This window comes from Prionailurus bengalensis, chromosome E1, assembly GCF_016509475.1.
Source record: "Prionailurus bengalensis isolate Pbe53 chromosome E1, Fcat_Pben_1.1_paternal_pri, whole genome shotgun sequence".
Classification (NCBI taxonomy): Eukaryota; Metazoa; Chordata; class Mammalia; order Carnivora; family Felidae; genus Prionailurus; species Prionailurus bengalensis.
Window position 1 is genome coordinate 25,884,428 of NC_057347.1, and position 10,965 is coordinate 25,895,392.

The 10,965-nt window shown below is 59.9% G+C and overlaps 1 protein-coding gene across 1 annotated transcript; it reads left to right on the top strand.

Moving 5' to 3' along the window:
* Positions 1-1,040: 1,040 nt before the first annotated feature.
* TBX2 (T-box transcription factor 2) lies at positions 1,041-10,461 on the top strand. Its single transcript, XM_043583864.1, has 7 exons — positions 1,041-1,783; positions 2,894-3,161; positions 4,136-4,282; positions 5,490-5,566; positions 5,667-5,830; positions 6,290-6,927; positions 9,058-10,461. The coding sequence occupies exons 1-7, from the start codon at positions 1,389-1,391 to the stop codon at positions 9,508-9,510; spliced, it is 2,142 nt and encodes a 713-aa protein (XP_043439799.1). The 5' UTR covers positions 1,041-1,388; the 3' UTR covers positions 9,511-10,461.
* Positions 10,462-10,965: the final 504 nt, after the last annotated feature.

Below are 10,965 nucleotides of genomic sequence, written 5' to 3' on the forward strand. Positions count from 1 at the left end.
ACTCCAGGTGAGTGCAAACATTCCGACCCCCGTACTCGTTTCTCTGCACTACTGAACTTGGGAGACAAGCGCTTCGGAGAGCCGGAAACAAACTCTAGGAATGTGGCCGAGAGCGGAGAAAGGATGCCGCTGTTTAGGATGAGGGAGACTTGTGTCTCCGGTACCGGATACGGCGAAAATTCGTTGCGCGGGTCAAGAATCTGGGGACCGGGACCAGCCGTCCAGCTCGGCGAACGATGCGCTCACCTTCCTAGCCCCGAGGACCCGGCTCTCCCGGCCGTCGGATGTCTCAGGGCTGGATGCAGGAGGCAGGATACTGGGCTGAGTTCAGGGCTTGCCCAGAATTCCAAGTTCCTCCTGAGTCTTCCTGTGAGGGGGAGGCGCGGACTGGGGGGTCCCCGCGTTTCCCGAGTACAAGGCCGCATCCCACTCCCTCCCATGCCGGCCCCACCGAAGGGCTCTACCACCGCTCCACTCACCGGCTCCCGCCACCTGGGTTCCTCTCCAGGACCTCGGCCGCCCTCGCCTCCCGACTCGCCCGCCCACCGGCCTCTCTTTCCAGTTCCCTCCGGAGTGCAGGGGCCCCGGGCGGCGCCTCCGCCGAGAGCGGGGTCGGAGGCCAAGCTGGGGCGCGGGCCAGAGCGGCTGAGCCGCCGGGCGAGGGAGAAGGAGGGCGCCCCCTCTCCTCACGGGGCCATGTCAATGCTTTGCACTTGGAGCCGGCGTGCGGCTGGGGGGTCCTTCCCCAGGGCCTTGGGACCCGGTCGCCCCCCGCCTCAGGCCCTTTCGGCGGGTCGGGTCGGCCCGCCGCTCTTTCCCGTCCGGGCGCAGGCAGCCGCGGGCGCGGGCGGTGAGGTGGGGGCCGGGGCAGGGGGAGGGGTCTCGGGGCCCGCTTGCCCGTCATTGGTTAATATTTTATTCTGTTGACATGTTTTCTTACTGCTGAGGCTTCCGACACCTTCTCCCCGGCCCCCCCTCCCGGCCGGAGCTTGGCTAGAGCTGTCAAAACCCCGCCCCCGGAGACCCACAATTGGTCCAAAAAGCGTAAAATCAGCAATCAAGGGGGGCCTGGCTCGTTAGCGCAGGGGATCCGAGCAGGGCAGGACATGTGAGATAGTCACAGTTTTCCAGAGATCACGACAAGATCTAACCAGTCGCGCGTGGTCCCCGGCGCCGGAGCGGGCCAGCCCAGCCCAGCGCAGAGCCCCCGCCACCCCCGCGCCCAGAGCCCCGCGCCCCTCGCCGTGCCTCGGACGGAGAGCCGGGAGGAGCCGCCGCTGCGCTTGCCACCCGGGTCGCCCTTCCTCCGCGCGCGCCGCCGCCCGGGCCGGGGGTCCGAGCCGCGCGCCCCCGGCCCCGGCCCCTGGGCGCCTGGGCCGGATGTCCCGATGAGAGAGCCGGCGCTGGCGGCCAGCGCCATGGCTTACCACCCGTTCCACGCGCCACGGCCGGCCGACTTCCCCATGTCCGCCTTCCTGGCGGCGGCGCAGCCCTCCTTCTTCCCGGCGCTCGCACTGCCGCCCGGCGCGCTGGCCAAGCCGCTGCCCGACCCGGGCCTGGCGGGGGCGGCGGCCGCGGCGGCCGCGGCGGCGGCGGCGGCCGAGGCGGGGCTGCACGTCTCGGCACTCGGCCCGCACCCGCCCGCCGCGCATCTGCGCTCGCTTAAGAGCCTGGAGCCCGAGGACGAGGTGGAGGACGACCCCAAGGTGACGCTGGAGGCCAAGGAGCTGTGGGACCAGTTCCACAAGCTGGGCACCGAGATGGTCATCACCAAGTCTGGGAGGTAGGGCGGCCGGCTGGCCGGCGGGCAAGCAGGCGGGCGGGCGGGCTGGGGGACCCGACAGCACAGACCAGCGCCTAGCCTGCCGCTCGAGGTTCCGGGCTCTGGCCCCGGCGCCACGCTTAGCTCCCACGGGCAACCAAGTTGACTTTTCTCATTTGGCACCGAGAGAAATTTTAAAAACTAAAACATGAAAATCTCCCGAATAAAGTAAAACGAAAACATGCTGTTAAAGAACAGTCCTAACCATTCTGAGTCCCAAAGCTGAGGAGGTCCTGCGGCTCGGCCCGGGCGGGTCTCAGACATTTCCGCCGGTAACTCAGCCTCGCCGCCTCGTTCTCCTGCCTCCCGGTCTGACTCGGAGCTCCAGGGAGATGTAGCATCTCCCGGACTGTCCTCTGACCCTGAAGCCCATAATGAAACCTGTACCATGCTAGGCCTGGCTGGCCAGCCGATTCCAGCCGGCCGTCCCTTTCCGGCAGTAAGCCCCAAGCGGCCCTGTCGAAGCCTGACCCAGGCTGGGAGCCTTGTCCTGGCCCAAGGAGCAAAAAGCTCCCTACTCACACACCACTCCAGGCCTTAACGCCTGAAGAAAATCACAGCCCCCAGCCCCTCCACCCTTTGACTCAGCCGCCGGGAATCCAGGCCTCAGGTTCACCCTCTTCCCCCGAAACTTAAGGTTCTTGTTGGGCTGCAACCCAATTATCCAAGCAAACATCTTCTGGTTTTATTTTTGGGAGTTTCAGTCCCAGTGGGCATATCTCCTGAATGAATTTTGGGAAGATTCAAAAGAAGCAGGTGTATTTCTAGGGGGCCTGGATTTCTTTCCTGGACATCCGCTTTCATCTCAGATGAGGGAGAAAGAGAGTCACCAGATCTGAGGATAAAGCCGATGGGAAACCATATAATAAGAGGGAGTTTGACAAGCGGAAATGGGATCCCCCAGGAATAATAACCACAGGTGGGGTCTCTCAGGCAGTAATATGGGGGCAGAGCCCACACAACCGGGAAACACAGATGGGGAAGCTCCTGGCAGTGGTGTGTGCTTGGGGAGTGAGGTCCTCCGACATAAAACCGGGTCCCATGGAGTCTTGCCCTTTCCCTTCCTTGCAGGCGGATGTTTCCTCCCTTCAAGGTGCGAGTCAGCGGCCTGGACAAAAAGGCGAAATATATCCTGCTGATGGACATTGTGGCCGCTGATGATTGCCGGTATAAATTCCATAACTCGCGCTGGATGGTGGCGGGCAAGGCCGACCCAGAGATGCCCAAACGCATGTACATCCACCCAGACAGCCCGGCCACGGGAGAGCAGTGGATGGCCAAGCCTGTGGCTTTCCATAAGCTGAAACTGACCAACAACATCTCCGACAAGCATGGCTTCGTGAGTGCTGGGCGGGTGCGGGGATGGGGGTCGGAGCCTGAGTGTCCTACACTGCAGGGGGTGGGGGCGGGAGAGCAGGCGGCGGGATTCCCCAGAGAGGAGCGCTGGCCGAACTCTCAAAGTGCCCCTGCTTGGGTCACCGCCCTGTGGCCTATGCTGGCTGAGTCTGGGCCCAGAGGGCTCCCCTTTGCAAGCCTGGGTTGTGGGGTGGAAAGCCCCAGGCTGCTCACAATCTTGGCTGGGGTCAAGCCTTCCAAAGCTCTTCCTAGAGCCCAGCCGGAGGCAGGTGCGACTCAGTTGTGTGGCCTCTGGTGTTTAAGTGCTGAGCTTGGAAGTCCTGCCCCCAACCTCAGCTTGTCCTCACCCTTCCCCATGACCTGTGTCCCCATTTCCCTTCCCACCCCTTCCCCAGACTAGGAGATTTAAAAGTTAAACCAGCCCCTTTAACATCCTAAGTCTCCATTCCCTCCTCCCATAGGCAAACGCCCTACCAGGAGGAGGGAGTTTGGGGGGTTCTCTCCATTTCTGCCTGAGGCAGGGCCCCAGCGAATGGGAAGGGGGGGTTGATGGTGCAAAAGGGATTGTCCATTCAGAAGTAGGGTGCTTGTTGAGCCTCCAAAGATCCAAAGCTTCTCTCTGTAGAGTTACTAGGGGCTTAGCAATGAGCCCAGGAAGAGAGGTTAAGAGTGGAGTTTTATGGGGGTTTTGTTTTGTTTCATTTCTATTTTCAACTGGGGTAATTTTTTTAAGTAGAGAGAGAAAGAGAGAGAAACTGTGATAAAGAAAGCTGAGAGAAAAATAAAAGAAATATAGGAAAGAAAAAAGGCAGAGAAGACAGGAGAAAATAGCGAAGGAGGGGGTGTAGAAGGCAGATGAAGAGAGAGAGAGCATTGGAAAGAGGTCGGGTCCCCAGAGAGTAGAAATGCTCCGGCCAAAAGCTGGGGGCTATCGGCTGACCCGCACCCTCCCCACAGACCATTCTGAACTCCATGCACAAGTACCAACCGCGCTTCCACATTGTGAGAGCCAACGACATCCTGAAGCTGCCCTACAGCACCTTCCGCACCTACGTGTTCCCTGAGACCGACTTCATCGCGGTCACTGCCTACCAGAACGATAAGGTGCGCTTGGGGGGGGCGATGGGCCCAGCCCCTGCACCGATGCCCCCTTACACCTGCAGACTCCACCCCTTCACTCATATCTGCCCGTAGACCCCAGCACCCATCTCTCGATCTCACAGCTCACTCCAGAGCAGCAAGTCTCATCTGTAACCGCAGCACCCACTGAAATCCTCCAGGCTCCCCCCCACCACCACCAAGTCCGTGACACGTATACACAGGCTCCCCCTCAGGGCGCTAACAGCTGGGCACTCCAAGGGGTGGGGATATTTACTTAGCAATTAGCCGAGACTCCCAGCCCGTGCTGACATTTTTACATTTTATTCGTTTATTTCTTGGCATTGGAATGGGAATTTAAATGAAGAGAGGGAGCCTGAGGCACCCTGCCCTGGCTCTCCTGACTCTCTGGAAACCAGCAATAGGAACCTGGGGCCCAGTTTTCACTCTCTCGGGGGGAGCCAGAGGGCGGGACAGGTGACACAGCTTCCCAAAGTATCCCCACTCTGGGTCGGTCCAGGCTGTGAACCCCTTGGGAGGTGCTTAGAGAATTTTTCTGCTTGCTGCCTTTCTATGCCCCTTTTCTAGAGGTGCAGAGCTCACTCCCTCTGGGCCTGTGCCCATATACCACTCTCGGGAGAGTGTCCAAGTGTCCTGCCGGTCGTTCTTTTTGTCTTTGTGAAATGGCGTGTATGCGGGTATGTGGGCAACATTTCGGGAGACTCAGATACGTGTGGAGGAGTGTGAATTCGTTCTGTTCTCTGGGCACTTGCTTATTTTGTCTGTGTGTACTTGCGTGTGCGCGGGCCCGTGAGTGTGATTTGTCTCTGTGGTGTGGACTCGCAGTGTGTTTTGCTGTCTCCGTGCGCGCCTGCTCCGATGCCCGGTTTGTTAAACTTGAGTGACCGAGTGCGTCTGTGTGCATGCTTGGGCAGATTTCGACTCTTTGCACACACCTTTGGGCTTGTGTGTGCAAGATAAGGGAATATGCTTCGAATAAAGTGGAAGAGGAGAGACCCTGTGGCTTCCCGCGAGGCCCGCCCGCTGGTCTCAACTCGTCTTCCAGCTCGGAGAGTCGTATCCTAGGCGGGCGGGTATCAAGTGGACTTTCGCGGGGTTCTCCTCTGGGGCGGCAGCCTCCGACCTCGGGGTGCCTCAGCCCAGGCTGGAGGAGACTCGTCCTGACCTGGCGCCGCCCCCTCGGTCCCTGCAGATCACTCAACTGAAGATCGACAACAACCCGTTTGCCAAGGGCTTCCGGGACACCGGGAACGGCCGGCGGGAGAAAAGGTGAGGGGTGAGCTGGACGGCTGCGCGGTGGGAGACTGAGCCAGCAGAACGCTGGGGGGTGTGAGCTCGTCTCTGACCGGCTCCCTCCGCTCATCCCCAGGAAGCAACTGACGCTGCCGTCTCTGCGGCTGTACGAGGAGCACTGCAAACCGGAACGCGACGGCGCCGAGTCCGACGCCTCTTCTTGCGACCCTGCCCCCGCGCGGGAACCGCCACCCTCCCCGGGGTCAGCGCCTAGTCCCCTGCGCCTGCATCGGACCAGAGGTGAGAGTTGGGTGGTCGGACCTGGGGTAGAGGAAGGGGAGGTTCTCCTTCCGACCCCAGGCTGGCTCTTTGCTCAGCTTCCGGGTAACCACAAAACCTGCGGGAAGCGTCAGCAGTGTGTCTGGGATGGGGCAAACGACCGAGGCCTTTCCAGTGAGGGCGGTCCGGGTATCCAGAAGATCTGGCTGCCCAGCTAGGTCCTTGGCACTGTGTGACTCTAGCAGTGAGTTTCCTTTACATGGCTCAATTTCTCCCGCTGTAAATACGGAGCCTTAGGTTAGGTGACCTGCAGCTGCCCCTTTGCCCGACGAGGATCTGGAAGTTCCTCGAACGTGGCTTCCTCGGGAGCAGGCCTCTCCCAGTCTCTCCGACCCGGTCCAGACACCGGTGGAGGAGGGGAGGCCTCGCGTCTGTCTCTTCCGGGACCCCTGTGACCTCCCGCGTCCTTTCTCCCTGCAGCCGAAGACAAGTCGTGCGCCGCGGACAGCGACCCAGAGCCGGAAAGGCTGAGCGAGGAGCGCGCAGGGCCGGCTCTCGGCCGCAGCCCGGCCCTGGACAGCGCCAGCCCCCCTCGCTTGACCGAACCTGAGCGCTCCCGGGAGCGGCGCAGCCCCGAGAGGGGCAAGGAGCCGGCGGAGAGCGGCGGGGACGGTCCGTTTGGCCTGCGGAGCCTAGAGAAGGAGCGCACGGAAGCAAGGCGAAAGGACGAGGGGCGCAAGGAGGCAGGCGAGGGCAAAGAGCCCGGCCTGGCGCCGCTGGTGGTGCAGACGGACAGTGCGTCTCCTCTGGGCGCCGGACACCTGCCGGGCCTGGCTTTCTCCGGCCATCTGCACGGGCAGCAGTTCTTCGGGCCGCTGGGGGCCGGCCAGCCGCTCTTCTTGCACCCGGGACAGTTTGCCATGGGCCCTGGAGCCTTCTCTGCCATGGGCATGGGTCACCTGCTGGCATCAGTGGCGGGCAGCAGCAGCAGTGGGGGGGCTGGCGGCCCAGGGACCGCCACCGGGCTGGACGCAGGCGGGCTGGGTCCCGCGGCCAGCGCCGCAAGCACCGCTGCGCCCTTCCCGTTCCACCTCTCCCAGCACATGCTGGCATCTCAGGTAAGACCTGTGATCTGAAGGGAGAAAGAGCAAGGTGGGCATAGGGCCTGGGGGTGCCATAGGTGCTCTGAGTTTCTAGCGGACAATGACTCTGTCCTGGGGAGACCTGACACTCCACCACACCTAGGTTCGGGGAGACTGAGAGTGTAGGTCTAGGGTCTCGCCAGGGTGCTGTTCTGACTGTGTGTGACTGTGGACAAGTGCCTGACCCTCTTTGGGCCTGTTTCCTTCCCTATAACTCCAGCATAGAGTGGCACCCAGTAGACTCTTCCTCTGACAGACTGAGTCTGCCTCTGGCTTTGTGAAGTCCACTTTCCTGGCCTCAGGACACTTCTCTTGGAAACAAAAACCCTTGGCTCACTGTCAGTCCCTGAAGGGCTAAGATGCCTGGAAAAAGGGAGTAGGAAGATTTGCAATATTTTCTGGACAATTGACTGCCAAAACGACCCACCTCTCAGATGCCTCTGGCCCCTTTCAGGCCCTCCAGAAGTCCTCCTGTTCCTTCCCCCACCTTAGGTCTCCCAACCACACATCTCAGGAAAGAAGGGCTCAGTTCCCCAAGCCCAGGCTGAAATTCTGAGCTCCCAGGGGAGACTTTATGAAACTGGCTAGGAGCAAAATAAGGAGACCCAATGGGGAGAGCGGCCTCTTTGGTTGCTTGGGTGGAATATTCCCTGTGGAAAGATTTGGAATCTCTACATTCATTTTCTTCCCTCTGAGGTTTCTGGCAAATTGAACCTTTGAGATCTTATCTTAAGGGAAGGAAAATAGGAGTTCAGGTCTGAGAAGGCTCCTTTGGTTCAGAAGCAAATATTTTTAAAATGGGGGAAGGGATCCTGAAATGGGTTTTAAATAGAGCTCAGTGTCAGGGATATGTGGAGTGAGCATTTGAAACACTAACATCACATATCTGTGGCTCTGAGATGGCAAGGAAGCTTCTGGAAAATGTAGCTCAGGTCCTGGAGGTTTAATCTGCATCCTTGATTCCATATGTATGTGAATGCCTCCTCCCCAGCATGGGCATCATAAAGGTTGTCGGGAAGTCAGGGCTTCTAGATACAGCCTGGTCAACAGGTGCAAGGCCAGGTTGAGAGTACCCAGCACTCAGGAGGTATCACTTGGTATACTGCTACTGGTTAAGTTCCTATGCCTGAGTAGCCCGCCCTTGGCCATCAGGTAGAGCCAAATTTGGGGAGATTTGAAGCCTCCCTCCTTCCTCTCCCCCTGAGATACCAGGACTAAAAGCCCAGTAGGACTTGACCTTCTCAGGAAGGATATTTTCTCATTCCCGACTGGGCTACTTCTTTCCTTCTCCCTGCCTGACCCAGGCCTGAGGCTCCCTGGAAGCCCAGCACAGCCAGCTCCCTGCCCTCCTCCCCATACCCTCTTACTCTGGAGAGTGAGCCATTATCTCAAAGGTCAGATAATCCAAAAGTCGGGCCTCATAGACTCAGCAGATGTTTGTCAGGGTTTCCTGGCTACTGTGCTCTCCACGGGCAGACTTTGCATTCCTTCCTCAGCTGCCACTGAGGTGCTGCCAGGAGCTCTTTGTAGAATATCCAGGCCAGTTTATAAACGGATTGGCATCTATGCCCTTCTGACCCAGGCAGGAGATCCCTGAGCAGGCAGGCAGGTAGAAGGAGAATGTACGGAGTTCCTCACCTCTCCTGCCCAGGCTTTCTCAGTCCTTTGGGGCACCTGCAGATGGAAGGGTTGGGGAGGACACTCTTTTAAATGAGCAGAACCTCCCAAGACAGCCAAAGCTGCCTACTTGCCACCTGGCTCTATGCCTGCCCAGTTTCCTCCCTCTAGGCTTTTGCTCATGCTAATTCAGCCACCTGGCATGTCTTTCCCTCACTCGTACTGTAATGCCTGGCACAGAGCTTGACGGCACCAGACCTTTGCATCATAACCTGAAGTGAGCTCCTCCTGTCTAACTGGGTTTGGCCATAGGCATACTGGCTCTCCTCTACCTGTGCTGCTTGGGGTTACAGTTATGTGAGCTCTGGTATTATATTCCTAAAACAGTAGGGCAAGGATTCCTGGTGGTAGCACCACCCCCAGCACCCAGCTCACCCTTAGAACACCTCAGGCAGGATGCCTAACCCTTGTCTTGTTCTTTTCTTTCAGGGAATCCCAATGCCCACTTTCGGAGGCCTCTTCCCCTACCCCTACACCTACATGGCGGCCGCTGCGGCAGCGGCCTCTGCTTTGCCAGCCACCAGTGCTGCGGCTGCAGCTGCTGCCGCTGCGGGCTCCCTATCCCGGAGCCACTTTCTGGGCAATGCCCGGCCCCGCCTGCGGTTCAGCCCCTACCAGATCCCGGTCACTATCCCGCCTAGCGCTAGTCTTCTCACCACGGGGCTGGCGGCGGAGGGCTCCAAGGCTGCGGGCAGCAACAGCCGGGAGCCCAGCCCGCTACCGGAGCTGGCTCTCCGCAAGGTTGGGGCCCCATCCCGCGGTGCCCTGTCACCCAGCGGCTCAGCCAAAGAGGCGGCCAGTGAACTGCAGAGCATCCAGAGACTGGTGAGTGGGCTGGAGAGCCAGCGAGCCCTCTCCCCCGGCAGGGAGTCGCCCAAGTGAGGGGACTGCCCAGCTGCTCCGCTGCCACGCAGACCTCCCCGGCTGCCTGCCCCTGCTGCTTGGGACGTGTACAGCACAGAATGGGTATTTATTTAAATAAAGGAGCAAAAGCGGGCTGCTGCAGCCGGAATAGAGCCCTGGCCAGCCAGCCGGAGCCTGGGACAATTCCCTAGGCCCCAAGAAGAACCCGGCTGCCGGGAACACAGTCGCTTAGGAGCCACTGGTCACTGTCCAGATCTGCTCCGATGTCAAAGTGGCATTGACCAGGTGTCCCTCCAGGTCCTCCAGCGCTGTGGGGAGGCCTCATTGCCCCGCCCAGTGGTCTCATCGGGAGACAGAAGGTGCAGGAGTCAGGGATGGGAACTTCGGAGGGAACCCCAGAGCCCCTAGCCTTGGGCCTGGACCGCTTGAGAATCTGCAGTAAGGGATGCGGGCTCAGTGAAGACTGAAATCAGTGTAGACTTGAGCTGGGAGGGACCTGTTCTTTTAGTCCTCCCACTTCTTCCCCCGAAAGACAGGCGCTCCTCCCACCCCTCGGTCAGGGGAGGGAGTGGCACTTCTGCCTTGAGTCCCCAGGGGGAGAAAAAAAAGATATTTATAAAATAAATGGTAATTTGTGTAAATAAGCTTTAAGGTTCCCAGAATATACAAATTGGTATTAATTTATTCAAAGGTGTACATTGCTGTGTACATAATATTTAGAGATTAATTCATAGCATTTAAAATTTCTTTTCATTTTACATAAGCATCTATATTGTACAGGGCTGGAGGGTCCTCGGCTGCGGGAGAAGCCCCATCCCTGGAGGGGCTCCCACCCCGCCAGCCCCTCGGCCCCTCCGCCCGGGCTTTGCTCGCCCGGCCCGCGGGCTCCACCTCAGGTTTTCACTTTTCGCTACCGAGCGAGACGAAAAGACAAAAACTCGAGAAAACAATAAAACGCTGCAATGCGAAGTGAACGGCGCTGTGCGCTCTGTGGGCCGCGTGGGGTAGGGGCGCAGCAAGCGCGTTAGGAGGGACTGGAGGCGGGGACAAAACGTCGGGCGCCCGCAGCTCGGCGGCAGCTGCACCTCGGGGGCGGCAGCAGGCTGGCTGGGGCAGCGGGCGGAGCTGCGAGGCCGAGCGGCGCCGGCGCGGGCCACCGGCTGGGCCGGGAGGCGCCGAGCCGCTTCGAGTCCCCCGCGCTCCTGGCGCGGGCCGCCTCCCAAGCCAGGGGCCGGGCTCCCTCTGCTGGCCACTTGCCTCCGGCCGTCGCCCCAGCCACTCTGCACCGGGACTCCTGACTCCCTTTCTGGGGCTCCAGAGTAGAAACGAATCCCGTTTTAGCGCCTCTGGGTAGGCGGAGCTGGTAAGATGGGTGCACCCTACTCCCTCTCTCCCTTCTGAGGAGGAGTTTGGCCGTGGTGCACGCACTACCGCGGACCCTAGAATCCTTTTCATCTCTCTGCCTCCTGGACC